The 18,047-nt window shown below is 46.0% G+C and overlaps 1 protein-coding gene across 1 annotated transcript; it reads right to left on the bottom strand.

Moving 5' to 3' along the window:
• Positions 1-1,134: 1,134 nt before the first annotated feature.
• LOC311133055 (nephrocystin-1-like) lies at positions 1,135-14,553 on the bottom strand (the record flags this gene model as incomplete). The annotated part of the gene is made up of 6 exons (XM_084166484.1): positions 1,135-1,142; positions 6,271-6,344; positions 6,450-6,552; positions 10,534-10,669; positions 10,901-10,979; positions 14,543-14,553. 6 exons carry the CDS (start codon positions 14,551-14,553, stop codon positions 1,135-1,137), a joined length of 411 nt encoding a protein of 136 aa, XP_084022610.1.
• Between the last annotated feature and the right edge of the window lie 3,494 nt (positions 14,554-18,047).

Raw genomic sequence — 18,047 nt, 5'->3', positions numbered from 1 at the left:
AGAAGAGATAGGGAGAGAACACCGTGTTCACACAACATACAGTCATAAATTAAACATCAATGTTGATAAATTGTTAGTCAAAGGATTTAATGGTTCAATCAGTCATACACTTCTTTGTGTCACCTCAATAATAATATAATAATATGCCATTTAGCAGACGCTTTTATCCAAAGCGACTTACAGTCATGCGTGCATAAATATTTTTTTTGTGTATGGGTGGTCCCGGGGATCGAACCCACTACCTTGGCGTTACAAGCGCCGTGCTCTACCAGCTGAGCTACAGAGGACCACAATAGTGCCACTCCATGTGATGTAATAAGACCACAGAGAGCAGGCGACAGTAACATGGAAAGTAAACATGCACCTTCAGCCATGAATCTGCTGGTAGCTAACCAAGCAGGTTCAATGTTAGCTAGCTAACATTAGGCTCTAACTAGCCAAGCAAACGGCTCTGAGATACGAATAATAACATCATACACAGAACGTTAGCTAGCGAGCCAGCTAGCTAACGTTAGCTAGCTAGCTAACAGTACACTTTAACTTGAAATGAAACCACTTTCTGTCAAAATTAGAAACGTGTAATATCTGAAAATGTAGCTAGCTAGACTATTTTACTCGTACACATCATGCATGATGGATGCGTCTCCTTGTCACAGATGCCATGGTTGCCCTTCATTTGAAGATGTAATCCGGAGACAGGTGTTTTCTCCATCTCTTTAGCTATCATACTCTAATTCCACTGATTTCAAAACTCGATCCTCCAGAAAGTGGAGCGCAACACTTATGCAGTTCCACTACACAATACATTTAAAATAAAGCCGCGTTAGACAAGATTACACATACTGACCAGCTCAAATAGACAGAAGCCTTCTATATGGCAGACCAATCCGAACTCCTCTCTCGGCATGTCCAGCCCACTCATTATCTCAGCCAATCATGGCTAGTGGGAAGGTTGCTGTCTTTTTCCGTGGCCAACTAGGCTCGTAATTTAACAATTGTATTACTATTTACAGATGGCATACAAGTTTGTTATTAAGGCACATGAAAGTTCGCGTGTTCCAGAAGTCATTTAGATTTTTTAAAAAGTTAACGTTCAAATGGCTCTCCTGTGAAATAGTGACCTGCGACATACGCCTAGTTTCCTGAAACGAGTCACATATAGTAAGACAGGGGGGCACTGTTTTGCTCGCTCGGATTCTTTCTCTGGTGAGATACACAATATATACAAAAGTATGTGGACACCCCTTCAAATGAGTGGATTCGGCTATTTCAGCCACAACCCGTTGCTGACAGGTGTATAAAATTGAGCACACAGCCACGCAATCTCCATAGACAAACATTGGCAGTAGAATGGCCTTACTGAAGAGCTCAGTGGCTTTCAACGTGACACAGACATACAGTTGAAGTCAGAAGTTTACATAAACTTAGGTTGGAGTCATTAAAACTCGTTTTTCAACCACTCCACAAATTTCTTTTGAACAAACTATAGTTTTAGCAAGTCCGTTAGGACATCTACTTTGTGCATGAAACAAATACTTTTTCCAACAATTGTTTACAGACAGATTATTTCACTTATAATTCACTGTGGGTCAGAAGTTTACATACACTAAGTTGACTGTGCCTTTAAACAGCTTGGAAAATTCCAGAAAATGATGTCATGGCTTTAGAAGCTTCTGATAGGCTAATTGACAAACTCAGTGCCTCTTTGCTTGACATCATGGGAAAATCTAAATAAATCAGCCAAGACCTTTGAAAAAAAATTTGTAGACCTCCGTAAGTTTGGTTCATCCTTGGGAGCAATTTCCAAACGCCTGAAGGTACCACGTTCATCTGTACAAACAATAGTATGCAAGTATAAACACCACTGGACCACGCAGCCGTCATACCGCTCAGGAAGGAGACGCGTTCTGTCTCCTAGAGATACATACTTTGGTGCGAAAAGTGCAAATCAATCCCAGAACAACAGCAAAGGACTTTGTGAAGATGCTGGAGGAAACAGGTACAAAAGTATCTATATCCACAGTAAAACAAGTCCTATATCGACATAACCTGAAAGGCCGCTTAGCAAGGAAGAAGCCACTGCTCCAAAACCGCCATAAAAAAAGCCAGACTACGGTTTGCAGCTGCACATGGGGACAAAGATTGTACTTTTTGGAGAAATGTCCTCTGGTCTGATGAAACAAAAATAGAACTGTTTGGGCATAATGAACATCGTTATGTTTGGAGGAAAAATGGGGTGGCTTGCAAGACGAAGAACACCATCCCAACCTTGAAGCACGGGGGTGGCAGCATCATGCTGTGGGGGTGCTTTGCTGCAGGAGGGACTGGTGCACTTCACAAAATAGATGGCATCATGAGGAAGGAAAATGATGTGGATATATTGAAGCAACATCTCAAGACATCAGTCAGGAAGTTAAAGCTTGGTCGCAAATGGGTCTTCCAAATGGACAATGATCCCAAGCATACTTCCAAAGTTGTGGCAAAATGGCTTAAGGACAACAAAGTCAAGGTATTGGAGTGGCCATCCCAAAGCCCTGACCTCAATCCTATAGAAAATGTGTGGGCAGAACTGAAAAAGCGTGTGCGAGCAAGGAGGCCTACAAACCTGACTCAGTTACACCAGCTCTGTCAGGAGGAATGGGCCAAAATTCACCCAACTTATTGTGGGAAGCTTGTGGAAGGCTACCCGAAATGTTTGACCCAAGTTAAACAATTTAAAGGCAATGCTACCAAATACTAATTGAGATGACAATGAAACTTCTGACCCACTGGGAATGTGATGAAAGAAATAAAAGCTGAAATAAATCATTCTCTCTACTATTATTCTGACATTTCAGATTCTTAAAATAAAGTGGTGATCCTAACTGACCTAAGACAGGGAATGTTTACTAGGATTAAATGTCAGGAATTGTGAAAAACTGAGTTTAAATGTATTTGGCTAAGGTGTATGTAAACTTCCGACTTCAACTGTATGTATATATTTGCATAAAAAAAAAACATATGGGGGATTCGAAGTGATGCAGACAATTACATTGTTGGAAGTTACAATCTATCTGCAATATTAAAGCTGATCTACGCCCTAAAAAAAAAGACACAAAAAAAAAGATAAATGTGTACATAATGTTGTATTAGGCTGGGTTTACACGAAGCAACTTTCACGCAATTTTAGTTGCAGTTGCAAGTGACATCATCTCAAGCAACTTTTCTGTTACATGAAGTAACTCAAAGGCAATTAAAATGGCATGCAACAGCCAATCAAATTGAAGCTGCTTGTTTGAGAATTCTAAACTCACCCCATGTCATCTGCTGCATTACATTGTGGATTCACAAATTATTTGTTTATCGAACCGTTTGGTTATTGTAATAGCAAGGATATAGAAGAAATGCAGCCTGTACAATTCAGCTAGCTAGCCAAAATAACATTGCAAACACCAACACAGTTAGCTAGTTAGCTAGCAACGAGCTAACCAAGCTAGCAACAAACTAAGCTAGCTAGAACAGTTCATGGTGGACAATCTCAGTTGAAACTGGTCAGGGAGAGGTTTGGATTAATTTTGAAATTACATTTATGGACTGCTGAAACATATACAATCATTTATATACATATCCTATTGTGTTAGTCTCTGTTCTGTCAACCCTGATCGCAGGTTGTGCTACGCAGCACTGACAGCTGTGTTGACATGACAACTGGGTTGGAATTCCGAACCTTCGAATGGATCATGTGACAAAAGTGTTTGTTTTGATTGATTGTTGCTTGTAACTAGTTGCACAAAGTTGAAAAGTTTCAACTGGATGCAACCAAGTTGCAAATGAGCTGCTTATTAGTTTCACGAAGCATTCAAGAAGCAACTCAGTTGCAAGCAACTAAAATTGCGTGCAAGTTGTGTCTTGTAATGGCAGCCTTAGGTATGACTAGGGATGCAAAGCTACTGGTAATTTACAAAATAATTGTCAGTAATGTTGATAATTAACAGGTAATCTATGGTAACTTTGGTCATTTATACTCGAATAACATATATATTTTTTAATTCATGTATAGTATTCATTTTGTATATATGTGTCCATATTATCCATGAGTTTCTAGTGGATAAACCATATGGTTCAAGAGAAAATTGCCTAATTAATGAAAAAAGCATCTAGTCAACAATGGTATTATTTTCAATTAACTCTGCAACTCTTCAAACTATTGAGTTTTTTCACAACTGCCACCAGTTTGTCGCCAAAACATTTACAACAAAGACATATTGACATAAAATAAAATAAAAATGTACATTAAAAAGTGTGTAAAAAAATAAAAAGGATATTTAATGCTGAAACCCTCATATTAAACACAAGTTGATGGTTTATTAATTCAGCTACTTACTTTTAGAGAACTAGCAAGTTAAACCAAATACACAGCTGGACTCGCCAGCTCCCGCTTTCTCAACTGTTCTGGGGAATTACAGTAATGTGAAATGATGTCTGTTTTATCTCCTAACGTATTGCACAAGTTGACTGCAGGTATTTACTTCAAGTAAATTGTATTGAAAATTTTCAAAGAAATCGTTTCAACGTTATTGACGGTATTGAAAAACCATCCGGTGGCTATTTATTAATAAAATAGAAAAAGACAAAACAATATAGTGAAATACAATTAAGCAATAAGGCCCGAGGGGGTGTGGTATATGGCCAATATACTACGGCTAAGGGCTGTTCTTAGGCAAGACGCAACGCAGAGTGCCTGGATACAGCCCTTAGCTGTGGTATACAGTGCATTCGGAAAGTATTGAGACCTCTTGACCTTTTCCACATTTTGTTACGTTACAGCCTTATTCTTAAAAACTGATTTAATTGTTTTTTCCCTCATCAATCTACACACAATACCCCATAATGACAAAGCAAAAACAGGTTTTTAGATTTCTTTGCAAATTTATAAAAAATAAAAAACTGAAACATCACATTTACATAAGTATTCAGACCCTTTACTCAGTCCTTTTTTGAAGCACCTTTGGCAGCGATTACAGCATCAAGTCTTCTTTGGTATGACGCTACAAGCTTGGCACACCTGTATTTGGGGAGTTTCTCCCATTCTTCTCTGCAGATCCTCTCAAGCTCTGTCAGGTTGGATGGGGAGCGTCGTTGCACAGCTATTTTCAGGTCTCTCAAGAGATGTTAGATCGGGTTTGAATCCGGGCTCTGGCTGGGCCACTCAAGGACATTCAGAGACTTGTCCCGAAGCCACTCCTGCTTTGTCTTGGCTGTGTGCTTAGAGTCGATGTCCTTTTGGAAGGTGAACCTTCGCCCCAGTCTGAGGTCCTGAGCGCTCTGGAGCAGGTTTTCATGTGTCTTTTACTGAGGAGTGGCTTCCGTCTGGCCTACCATAAAGGCCTGATTGGTGGAGTGCTGCAGAGATGGTTGTCCTTCTGGAAGGTTCTCCCATCTCCACAGCGGAACTCTGTATCTCTGTCAGAGTGACCATCGGGTTCTTGGTCACGTTCCTGACCAAGTTCCTTCTCTCCCGATTGCTCAGTTTGGCCAGCTCTAGCAAGAGTCTTGGTGGTTCCAAACTTCTTCCATTTAAGAATGATGGAGGCCACTGTGTTCTTGGGGACCTTCAATGCTGAAGAAATTTTTTGGTACCCTTCCAGATCTGTGCCTCGACACAATCCTGTCTCGGAGCTCTACGGACAATTCCTTTGACCTCATGGCTTGGTTTTTGCTCTGACATGCAGTGTCAACTGTGGGACCTTATATAGAAAGGTGTGTGCCTTTTCAAATCATGTCCAATCTATTGAATTTACCACAGGTGGACTCCAATCAATCAAGTTGTAGAAACTTCTCAAGGATGATCAATGAAAACAGGATGCACTTGAGCTGAAATTCGAGTCTCATGGCAAAGGGTCTGAATACTTATGTAAATAAAGTATTTCTGTTTTTATTTTAAATACATTTAAAAAAAAAAACATTTCTAAAAATGTTGTTTTCGCTTTTTTCATTATGGGGTATTGTGTGTAGATTGAAGAGGAATTGTTTTATTTTAATCCATTAGTACTATACTATTATAGGAAAAGCAGTTTGGTGTTCTATGTATCTAATCATCAACACAGGTGAAACAGGGACAACACCAATCTGACTAGATGACCTTCCTCTTCAACGTGGAAGACACATCATGTACACTACAGTACGTGACCTGATCAATGGTGGTGATGCCGTATCCAACATATCATATGTAGTCAACCCATTATCCTGTCCATGAGTGTGTGGGAGTGTGTGTGCGTGCATGTATGTTACCTGCATTCTGTATGGTAGCCCTGTCCATAAGCAGAGCATCTGCCAGTAGTTGTCTGTGTAGAACCAGCAGAACACTGACAAAGCAGGGAGAGGAGTTAGCTACAGAAACATCAAAACCACTATGAGATCTCCAATATGACAAGAGGTGCTGTCGCTTCGATTCCAAAATTCACACTCACCTTAGCTGTGACCACGTGCGAGCGTTTGGCGAGTTCAGTTTGAGGAAGTGTTTAGGGATTTTCCTGGAAAACATAATCTGCTGGAACATACCTGTTCCTGTGGCTGAGACCAGAGAGATATCACAAAGATGATGAGAAGCTCAAAAACTCCCATTCAAGTTTTATTAGTCATATGTACGGGACACGCATGGCATACATCATCCAACTGTGACACTCTGGCTCCGGGACTTTTGTATTTGAGCCAGGGTGTATTTGTTTTGTTGGGTTTTGTTGTGGGGTTTGTTGTATAGGGTGTATTCGGTTGGTTGTGTTTTGGGTGAGTTTATTGTGGTGTCGTGTGACTCCCAATCGGAGGTAACGAGTGTCAGCTGTCGGCTCGTTATCTCTGATTGGGAGCCATATTTAAACTATTTGTGTTCTCATGAGGGGTGTGGGTTTTTGTTCCGTTTCGGTCAGTGTACCGTGGACTTCATTGAGTCGTCTTTTGTTTTGTAGTTCGATAACGTTTGTTTAATAAAGTCATGTTTCTTGGACACGCTGCGCCTTGGTCATACTTAGACGACATAGACGACCGTGACAGAAAAACCCACCATAGAAGGACCAAGCAGCGTGTCCAGGAGCAAGACAGCTGGACATGGGAGGAAGCGCCTGGTAAGGAGATCGAGAGGCTGGCGATGGCCCAGGTGGGCAAATCGTGGTCCTGGGAGGACATGCTCGGGGGCAAGGGACCTTGGGGGAAGATCAAGGCCCTGGCGAGAGAGGAGCAACGGCGTCAGCAGGGCCATCATCGTTGGAAGGACGAGAGGCAACCCCAAAAAGTTTTTTGGGGGGGGCACATGGCTTGGACGACGGGGCTAACGGAGGCAGAGAAGGGGCGAATTCAAGAGGCAACCAGGTTACGGGGGTCACTGGCCAAAGTAGGGAAAGGAGATGTAGAGGCAAGGCGTGAGAGACTGAGGTGTGTATCCAGTCCGGTCCGGCCCGTTCCAGTTCCCGGGGTAGAGCCAGTGGTGTGTGCCTCCAGTACGGTCCGGCCTGTTACGACCCCTCGCACCAAGGATACGGTGCGCTTCGCCAGCCCGGCCCGGCCTGTTCCGGCCACTCGCACCAGGGATACGGTGCGCTTCGCCAGCCCCGCCCGGCCTGTTCCGGCCACTCGCACCAGGGATACGGTGCGCTTCGCCAGCCCAGCCCGGCCTGTTCCGGCCACTCGCACCAGGGATACGGTGCGCTTCGCCAGCCCAGCCCGGCCTGTTCCGGCCACTCGCACCAGGGATACGGTGCGCTTCGCCAGCCCGGCCCGGCCTGTTCCGGCCACTCGCACCAGGGATACGGTGCGCGTCGCCAGCCCTTTCCCACCAGTGCCTACACCACGCCCCAAGCCTCCTGTGTGTCTCCCGAGTCCTGTGCGTCCTGTTGCTGCTCTCCGCACTAGGCTTAATGTGAGTCCCCAGGGTCCAGCATGCCCTGTTCCGGCTCTCCGCACTAGCCCTTATGTGCGTTCCCAGGGTCCAGCATACCCTGTTGCTTCTCCCCGCACTAGCCCTGAGATGCGTGTCCTCAGCCCGGTACCTCCAGTTCCGGCACCACGCATCAGGCCTACGGTGCGTCCCCAGGGCCAAGCATGCCCTGTTGCTGCTTCCCGCACTAGCCCTGAGATGCGTGTCCTCAGCCCGGTACCTCCAGTTCCGGCACCACGCATCAGGCCTACGGTGCGTCCCCAGGGTCCAGCATGCCCTGTTGCTTCTCCCCGCACTAGCCCTGAGATGCGTGTCCTCAGCCCGGTACCTCCTGTTCCGGCACCACGCACCAGGCCTACGATGCGCCTCAGACGGCCAGAGTCTGCCGTCTGCCCAACGGGGTCTGAACTGTCCGTCTGCCCAACGCCGTCTGAACTGCCCGTCTGCCCAACGCCGTCTGAATTGTCCGTCTGCCAAGCGCCGCAGGAACTGCCCGTCTGTACTGAGCCTGCTAAGCCGCCCGTCTGCCATGAGCCTTCAGAGCCGTCCGCCAGACCGGAGCCGCTAGAGCTCTCCGCCAGACAGGAGCAGCCAGAGCCTTCCGCCAGACAGGATCAGCCAGAGCCTTCCGCCAGACAGGAGCAGCCAGAGCCTTCCGCCAGACAGGAGCAGCCAGAGCCTTCCGCCAGACAGGATCAGCCAGAGCCTTCCGCCAGACAGGATCAGCCAGAGCCTTCCGCCAGACAGGATCAGCCAGAGCCTTCCGCCAGACAGGATCAGCCAGAGCCGTCCAGCCAGGATCCGCCAGAGCCGTCCAGCCAGGATCCGCCAGAGCCAGCCAGCCAGGATCCGCCATTCAGTCCGGTGCTGCCCCTTAGTCAGGTACTGTCCCTTAGTCCGGTGCTGCCCCTTAGTCCGGTGCTGCCCCTTAGTCCGGTGCCGCCCCTTAATCCAGTGGGGTTTAATTGGGGGGTGGTCAGGTGGAGGGGGCTACGGAAGCGGATAGTGACTAAGGTGGGGTGGGGACCACGACCTGGGCCAGAGCCGCCACCATGGACAGACGCCCACCCAGACCCTCCCCTAGACTGTATGCTGGTGCGCCCGGAGTGCGCACCTTTAGGGGGGGGTACTGTGATACTCTGGCTCCATGGACTTTGATTATTTGAGCCAGGGTTGTTCATTTTCATTGTTTGGGTGTATTTCTATGTTGGGTATTTCTAGTTGTTCATTTCTATGTTTGGTGATTGGTCTTGATTAGTCATATGACTCCCAATCGGAGGTAACGAGTGTCAGCTGTCGGCTCGTTATCTCTGATTGGGAGCCATATTTAAACTGTGTGGTTTCTCCTTGGTTTGTGGGTTTTTGTTCCATGTTTCTGTCAGTGTTACAGAGGACTTCACTATCGTCATTTGTTGTTTTTCGTGGTTGCTTTATTAAATAAAGTCATCATGTTCACTCCACGCGCTGCGTATTGGTCCGCTTCTTCAGACGATCGTGACACCAACGAAATGCTTACTTGCAGGTTCCTTCTCGACAATGCAACAACAATGAGAAATATATTTTTTTTATATAGTTAAATTGTAGTAGAATATAATCAACATTTTAGCATAAGTAGAATATAGGAAGGCACAATTTATAGTACAATATTTACACGTGTATTGGGGAAGAGAGGATGGGGGCAAGTGTATAAATTGAGCAGTATAATAAGAGTCTGATAGCAGCAATTGTGATGTGTGCTAAGGTGCAGAGAATCATTCTCAACATAGCATTCTCAACTTCATTTATTAACATGCAATTAACATGCACTTTTTGGAATTATTTTATTATGATTTATTTATTTTTGGGGGGGGGGGGGGGACTGTGGGGTGCGTTGGGTTGAGGGGCAGCTTTCGGGGGAACTGTGGTGGGGATCTTGGAGGGCTGGTGGCCTGGTGGTTGGGAGCTTAGGCCGGTGGCTGATAGGTCGCTGGTTCGGGTTCCCGTTTTTGACCTTGTGGGAGATCTGTCGACGTGCCCTTGAGCAGGGCGTTGACCCTGGTTGCTTCTGTGGGTCGCTCTGGATGGGGGTCTGTTAGATGACTGAATGTAATGTAAATGTTGAGCGGCTGCACTGCAAGTAGATTGTATGTTTTAATATTGGGGAAAAAACACACAAAAACATGCACTTTTTGTGTGTTTATACCTCCTCTTGTTATAGGCTGATCCATCTCTATGTCCTTCTCATATGGTTTGCCTCCATGCACAAGAAATTAATAGGTCCTGTAGACAAAGACACAGACAGACACAGGCATGAGATTCACTTCCCTCTTAGGGAATCTGTATTGATGACAAAACTGCGCAGTGAGTCATTTTGGCTCCGGGTCAGATCTGTTGGGGAGAAATGCGACAGAATAACATCGGCATGAGAGCGTTCCTCATTAGTGACAAACAGTTACTGCAACACATACTGTACTATACTATTCTAGGAAAAGCAGTTTGGTGTTCTCTGTATCCGATCATCAACAGGGATAATACCAATCGGACTAGATGACCTTCCTGTTCTATGTTCTATGACATCATCATGTACATAATACGTCACCTGATCAATGAAATCAGATTATGAATCAGATTATGAAATCTCTTACGACACCGCACAGAGTCATTTTGGCTCTGGGCCAGCAATGGAGTAGTACAGTACCTTTGTGGGACAAGTGCTCCCTTGGCATCAAAGAACTTCAGGAAGGCCCAGCCACAGCTCAGGTCCCCTCTCTCACCTGTAGACTGGAGAGCAAGAGCTCAATATTAATCAACATGCAAACTAAGATTCACTTGAAAATCATGTTATAGATACTGCTTATAATAAACTGCCTTCATAGTAAATTGCTGGAGAAATAACTAACCCCAAGGACATGGCTAGAGGGGTTAGTCTTCAAACATGGCAGTGCACTGAAAGTGACAACTTTGCTGTAGACTTGAGTAGTCTTTCTCCGGAACGGTATAAGAAACGCTTACATTTCGGATGTATGTTACGGCAAGTTCAAACAATATTCCCAGCTCAGGAGCGTCCGAGTTGCATCTCAGGAAACAGTCCCTGTAAAAAAAGGCTGGGTGGATTCCCAGTCATCTGCGGATCCAAACCAAACAAGCATTTAAACTTAAAGGCCCAGTGCAGTCAAAAACTTGATTTTTCTGTGTTTCATATATATTTCCACACTGTGAGGTTGGAATAAAACTGAAAATTATTATAATACCCTTTTAGTGTAAGAGCTGTTTGAAAAGACTGCCTGAAATTTCAGTCTGTTGTGGTGGAAAGGAATTTTGGCCTGCCTGATGACATCACCAGGCGGTAAATGAGTTAATAGACCAATAAGAATGAGAGTTCCAAACCTCTCTGCTGCCAATAACAGCTAGTTTTCAGTTTTCTCCTCCCCACTCAGACCACTCCCAGACAGTCCTAGTAAAATGCTTGCTTGAGAAATTGGTCTTTGTTAAGAAGCAATTTTGGTTTCTTTTTGACCATTTTAATTGAAAACAATCACAGTAAGGTACTTAATTGTTACCCAGAAATTATTTGATATTGAGAAAAATTGCTGCATTGGACCTTTAATTTTTAGACTATAAAGCATGGTACAGTCTGCTCCATTTCAATAGCTTTAGTGTTCAGTGATGTCTAAATTAATGTAGCACCCGTGGAGGAAAAGGACCAGATCTTGACGTTGTTTGCACTGCAAGTGGCTCGGACCTCGCGGATGCTACTCAGATCCTGAAAAGAGAAGACGGTCAACCTATTGACCCTCACTCACAACATTCCCAACAGCCTCACTGACTGATGCATTCTGACAATAGGACTTGCTACTGCCCTCTAGTGGGTAGAAGTAGCATTATAAAAAGAGGTAGGTATGTTGAAAGGAGCAAGTTGTTGGGAAAGAGTGTAGAAAGACACAATTCAATCAAAAAGGAATCATGTGTAAGCACGACAGGGTAGCGGTGTCCCACCTGAGTGCCGTCGAAGGCGCAGAGGCGGATGTGCCGAGTGAGGACTTGAACACCAACTACCTTCTTTACATTAGTGTTCAGACCCTTTGCAATGAGACTCGAAATTGAGCTCAGGTGCATCCTGTTTCCAATTATCATCCTTGAGATGTTTCTACAACTTGATTGGAGTCCACCTGTGGTCAATTCAATTGATTGGACATTATTTGGAAAGGCACACAACTGTCTATACTGAGCAATCAGAGGAGAAGGGCCTTGGTCAGGGAGGTGACCAAGAACCCAATGGTCACTCTGACAGAGCTCCAGAGTTCCTCTGTGGAGATGGGAGAACCTTCCAGAAGGACAACCATCCCTGCAGCACTCCACCAATCAGGCCTTTATGGTAGAGTGGCCAGACGGAAGCCACACCTTAGTAAAAGACATATGACAGCCCGCTTGGAGTTTGCCAAAAGGCACCTAAAGGACTCTCAGACCATGAGAAACAAGATTCTCTGGTCTGATGAAACGAAGATTGAACTCTTTGGCCTGAATGCCAAGCGTCATATCTGGAGGAAACCTGGCACCATCCCTACGATGAAGCATGGTGGTGGCTGCATCATGCTGTGGGGATGTTTTTCAGTGGCATGGACTGGGAGACTAGTCAGGATCGAGGGAAAGATGAACGGAGCAAAGTACAGAGAGATCCTTGATGAAAACCTGCTCCAGAGCGCTCAGGACCTCAGACTGGGGCGAAGGTTCACCTTCCAACACGGCCAAGACAATGCAGGAGTGGCTTTGGGACAAGTCTCTGAATGTCCTTGAGTGGCCAAGCCAGAGTCCGGACTTGAACCCGATCGAACATCTCTGGAGAGACTTGAAAATAGCTGTGCAGCGACGCTCCCCTTCCAACCTGACAGAGCTTGAGAGGATCTGCAGAGAAGAATGGGAGAATCTCCCCAAATACATGTGCCAAGCTTGTAGCGTCATACCCAAGAAGACTCAAGGCTGTAATCGCTGTCAAAGGTGCTTCAACAAAGTACTGAGTAAAGGGTCTGAATACTTATGTAAATGTGATATTTCAGTTTTTAATTTTTTATAAATTTGCAAACATTTCTAAAAACCTGTTTTTGCTTTGTCATTATAGGGTATTGTGTGTAGATTGATTAGGGTGGAAAAAACAATTTAATCCATTTTAGAATAAGGCTGTAACGTAACGAAATTGTGGAAAAAGTGAATGGGTCTGAATACCTTCCAAATGCACTGTAAGTAGGAGATGATGTTCTAGAATCTAGTTGAACTGGTTCAGCACTAGTTCCTCTTACATCTGTGATGGCCCTCCTCACACTGTCCCAGTGTGAGCTGTTAATCGTAGAAGATATTCACTATGACAGTCATTGGGAGCATTGTAAATATATGTGTTATCAATTATAGGGCTCCCGAGTGGCGCAGCGGTCTAAGGCACTGCATCTCAGTGCTTGAGGCATCACTACAGACCCCCGGTTTGATCCCAGGCTGTATCACAACTGGCCGTGATTGGTAGTCCCATTGGGCGGCGCACAATTGGCCCAGCGTCGTCTGGGTTTGGCCGGTGTAGGCCGTCATTGTAAATAAGAATTTGTTCTTAACTGAGTTAAATAAAGGTAAAATAAAATAAAATAAAAATAGAAAGCAACAACAAACTTGATTGCCTAGTAGTCAGAAAGATTCATAATCACTTATTTGAGGGAGTGATAGTCTTCGAGCGACAGCTTTGTGAACCTTGCCATCTAGTGGTTATGAAGAGAACCTCACCTTGGCTTCCTTTTGGACTCATCAAGCTCCTCATTCTCTGATACTTTCTCATCATCATCATCATCATCATCATCCTGGTCTGACTATCTCTGCAACATACAAAAGTGAAATTTGACCCTCGCTATTCAAATAAACATCTGAATCCAACTTTTGTCCGAACTGCACCATATTCCTGCTGTATAAGTAGTGGTAGATTTCGTGGTAGGAAGTCTCGCATGAAGCGCATGGTCTAATGGCAGCCTGCTGTCTAACTCAACAGGAATATGGTGCTGTTCGGACAAAAGTTGGATTCAGACATTTATTTGATAGCGAGGGACACATTTCACTTTACATCTGGTAAGTAGAGTTCATAGAGATTATACATGTCTTTGTTGACTGGAAACGTTTTTTTGGTGTAGCCGGCTATAGCTCACTTGTCTTTTGATATCATCTGTCTTTCTTTGCACTGTTTGCAAAGGACATTTTATTTTTGGTGGCAGTTCACTAAATGTTTTGTTGTTGTTTCTAATGGAAAGATGATCCCAAAAAAAATGTAAGCAAGTTAGCACTTAGCAGACGCTTTCAGTGGTCGCTAAGCACCAACTTCTGGTATTCTTCTTCTTTAAATTTGTATTGCGGATCACAACCAACTGAAATGTGCATACACCGGCACCTACTCAACACACCCTGTAACTCTTCTGAAGTCAAATCTCATACCCCAAAATACTTCTCTGGCGCTGCCACCACAACATCTATTTTCTGTGACTTACGTTCCATTTATGCTGTACAGTTGAAAACTATAGCTATGAACGCTAAGAATCCAACCTTACTGAAGCGTATATCACTCGTTGACCTATCCCTCTGTGCTGGCACAGATCTACTACTCATGGTGATCCTCTCAGGATCCCTCACCCTTGACCCATCTTCCCCTACTTTTTTCACTGCCTCAGCATACAACGCCCTCTGCACTAATCTAACCCTTGTAACCTCAACCTGCCTCTCTCGCACCGGACAATTCTGATCTCCAGCACCATGGGTACCCCTACAGTTAACACACACAGCTTTTTCTACAGATACTACACATTCCTTTGTCTCATGCCCTTCTGCACACTTCTCACATCTAGGAATTTCCCTCCTACACACTGCTGCAACATGACCAAAAGCTTTGCACATAAAACACTGTAATGGGTTCGGGACAAAAGCTCTCACGGGATAACTGACACATCCTAACTTGACTTTGTCGGGTAAAGAATCAAAACTCAGCAGGACAGACAGTGGCCATGTCCGAATACCCATACTTGCAACCATAACATCCGTTTGAGTATGCAAAAAATTGTTTAATAGTATGTGACATTTCGAAAATTGAGTATACAGTGGGGAAAAAAAGTATTTAGTCAGCCACCAATTGTGCAAGTTCTCCCACTTAAAAAGATGAGAGAGGCCTGTAATTTTCATCATAGGTACACGTCAACTATGACAGACAAATTGAGGAAAAAAAATCCAGAAAATCACATTGTAGGATTTTTAATGAATTTATTTGCAAATGATGGTGGAAAATAAGTATTTGGTCACCTACAAACAAGCAAGAGTTCTGGCTCTCACAGACCTGTAACTTCTTCTTTAAGAGGCTCCTCTGTCCTCCACTCGTTACCTGTATTAATGGCACCTGTTTGAAGTTGTTATCAGTATAAAAGACACCTGTCCACAACCTCAAACAGTCAGACTCCAAACTCCACTATGGCCAAGACCAAAGAGCTGTCAAAGGACACCAGAAACAAAATTGTAGACCTGCACCAGGCTGGGAAGACTGAATCTGCAATAGGTAAGCAGCTTGGTTTGAAGAAATCAACTGTGGGAGCAATTATTAGGAAATGGAAGACATACAAGACCACTGATAATGTCCCTCGATCTGGGGCTCCACGCAAGATCTCACCCCATGGGGTCAAAATGATCACAAGAACGGTGAGCAAAAATCCCAGAACCACACGGGGGACCTAGTGAATGACCTGCAGAGAGCTGGGACCAAAGTAACAAAGCCTACCATCAGTAACACACTACGCCGCCAGGGACTCAAATCCTGCAGTGCCAGACGTGTCCCCCTGCTTAAGCCAGTACATGTCCAGGCCCGTCTGAAGTTTGCTAGAGTGCATTTGGATGATCCAGAAGAGGATTGGGAGAATGTCATATGGTCAGATGAAACCAAAATAGAACTTTTTGGTAAAAACTCAACTCGTCGTGTTTGGAGGACAAAGAATGCTGAGTTGCATCCAAAGAACACCATACCTACTGTGAAGCATGGGGTGGAAACATCATGCTTTGGGTCTGTTTTTCTGCAAAGGGACCAGGACGACTGATCCGTGTAAAGGAAAGAATGAATGGGGCCATGTATCGTGAGATTTTGAGTGAAAACCTCCTTCCATCAGCAAGGGCATTGAAGATGAAACGTGGCTGGGTCTTTCAGCATGACAATGATCCCAAACACACCGCCCTGGCAACGAAGGAGTGGCTTCGTAAGAAGCATTTCAAGGTCCTGGAGTGGCCTAGCCAGTCTCCAGATCTCAACCCCATAGAAAATATGTCACGGTTCAGACAGACGACCAGAGGACCACAATTGCGTCACACCAGAAAGTTTATTAAACTTAAGGGAAAAGGGAAGTAGGGAGTGAATGAAGGCTCCAGGGGTAACAGGGATCCCGTCCAATGCGCTGGGTCTGTGCCCCCCCCAGTGGCAGCGATGCGTCCTATGAAGCCGGTGGTGGGTGGTCCAGAAGTCCTGGGGGGGGGAGACACAGACACAACAGGGCGGAATGAAACCAGGCAGCAGTACAGTTCAAGGGAAATCCAAAATACGTAGTAGCAAGGCAGAAGGCTGGTCAGAGTTACCGGGATTGAAGAGTAGTCAGGAGTCGTAATGGCAGAAGCAGGTCTGGATCTCCTGAGGCAGAAGAGTATCCAAAAAACAGGCAGGTCCGGGGTCACAAAACCAGGGTGAGCCAGAAGCGCGAGCAAACAGGTTCCGGGTGTGAGCTTTGCAGACGATCTGACACCGGAGAGCTGAAAGACAGGGCCTTAAATACTGGGAGAGGTAGTGGGTAATGCAGCGCAGCTGGCAGAGTAATTAGAGCAGAGCAGAGCAGGGACAGGTGGAGCTAGTTAGGCTGAGTAGAGAGAGTGGTGAGCAGAGTGGAAGAAAATTAAGGTGGTAACCCGGTGGAGTGAGAGGCCCATGACAGAACCCCCCCCCCAAGGGACGGCCCCAGAAGTCCCAAGAGCAACACCACGCCGGGCGGGAGGAGGGGAGCCGGAGGAGGGCTAGAACTCCTCCGAACGGTCCGAGTGAACGTCCTCATCCTCGGAGGAAGCCGGAGGGCCGTGGTCGGGAGATGGGACAGGTCCCGAGACAGGATCAGGCACAGGACAGGAAGCCGAGCGGGCCGGACGGTTAGGGACCCCTCTGGGGCGGCCCCTACGGATTGCAGGTTGATCAGGATGCCGTTGGTGGAAAGCGGTGATGAGAGTCCTATCCACAATCCGACTAGCTGGCACCCAGGTCCTCTCCTCAGGTCCATAGCCCTCCCAGTCAATGAGGTACTGGAGACCCCTACCCCTCCGTCTGGACCGAAGCAGGCGGCGGACGGTGTAAACCAGACCACCATCGACGAGCCGTGGAGGAGGAGGACCAGGCGCAGCAGGGACCAGCGGACTCTCATGGATGGGCTTAATCTTAGACACATGGAAAGTGGGGTGCACCCTCAGGGAATTAGGCAGTTGGAGCCGGACAGCAGTTGGGCTAATCACTCTTATGATAGGGAATGGGCCAATGAACCGAGGTGCCAGCTTCTGCGACTCCACCCTGAGTGGCAGGTTCTTCGATGACAACCACACCCTTTGACCAACATGGTAGGTGGGAGCAGGAATTCTCCGACGGTTGGCCCCGGTAGTGTAGCTGGCAACGGATCTGAGGAGTGTGGCTCGGGCTTGTGACCAGGTGCGGCGACATCGACGGGCAAAAGCAAGTGCAGATGGGCAAGTAACCTCCTCCTCCTGGCTGGCAAATAGAGGAGGCTGGTATCCATAAACACATTGGAAAGGGGACATACCGATGGCAGAGCAGGTCAGAGAATTGTGTGCGTACTCCACCCATGTCAATTGCTGCGACCAGGAGTGGGGGTTGCGTGAAGTCATGCATCGCAGTGCCTTCTCGAGCTCCTGATTAGCCCGCTCTGACTGCCCATTGGATTGGGGATGGAATCCGGAAGTCAGACTGACTGTGGCTCCCAGCAGGTGACAGAACTCCTTCCAAAAAGCGGAGGAGAATTGTGGACCACGGTCAGAAACTACATCCTTTGGCAGTCCGTGGATCCGGAAGACGTGTTCCAGGACCACCTGGGCGGTCTCCTTGGCGGTTGGGAGCTTG

The sequence above is a fragment of the Coregonus lavaretus genome (genome assembly GCF_964263955.1).
Source record: "Coregonus lavaretus genome assembly, chromosome: 1".
Lineage (NCBI taxonomy): Eukaryota > Metazoa > Chordata > Actinopteri > Salmoniformes > Salmonidae > Coregonus > Coregonus lavaretus.
This window is presented reverse-complemented; position numbering and strand designations above follow the sequence as displayed.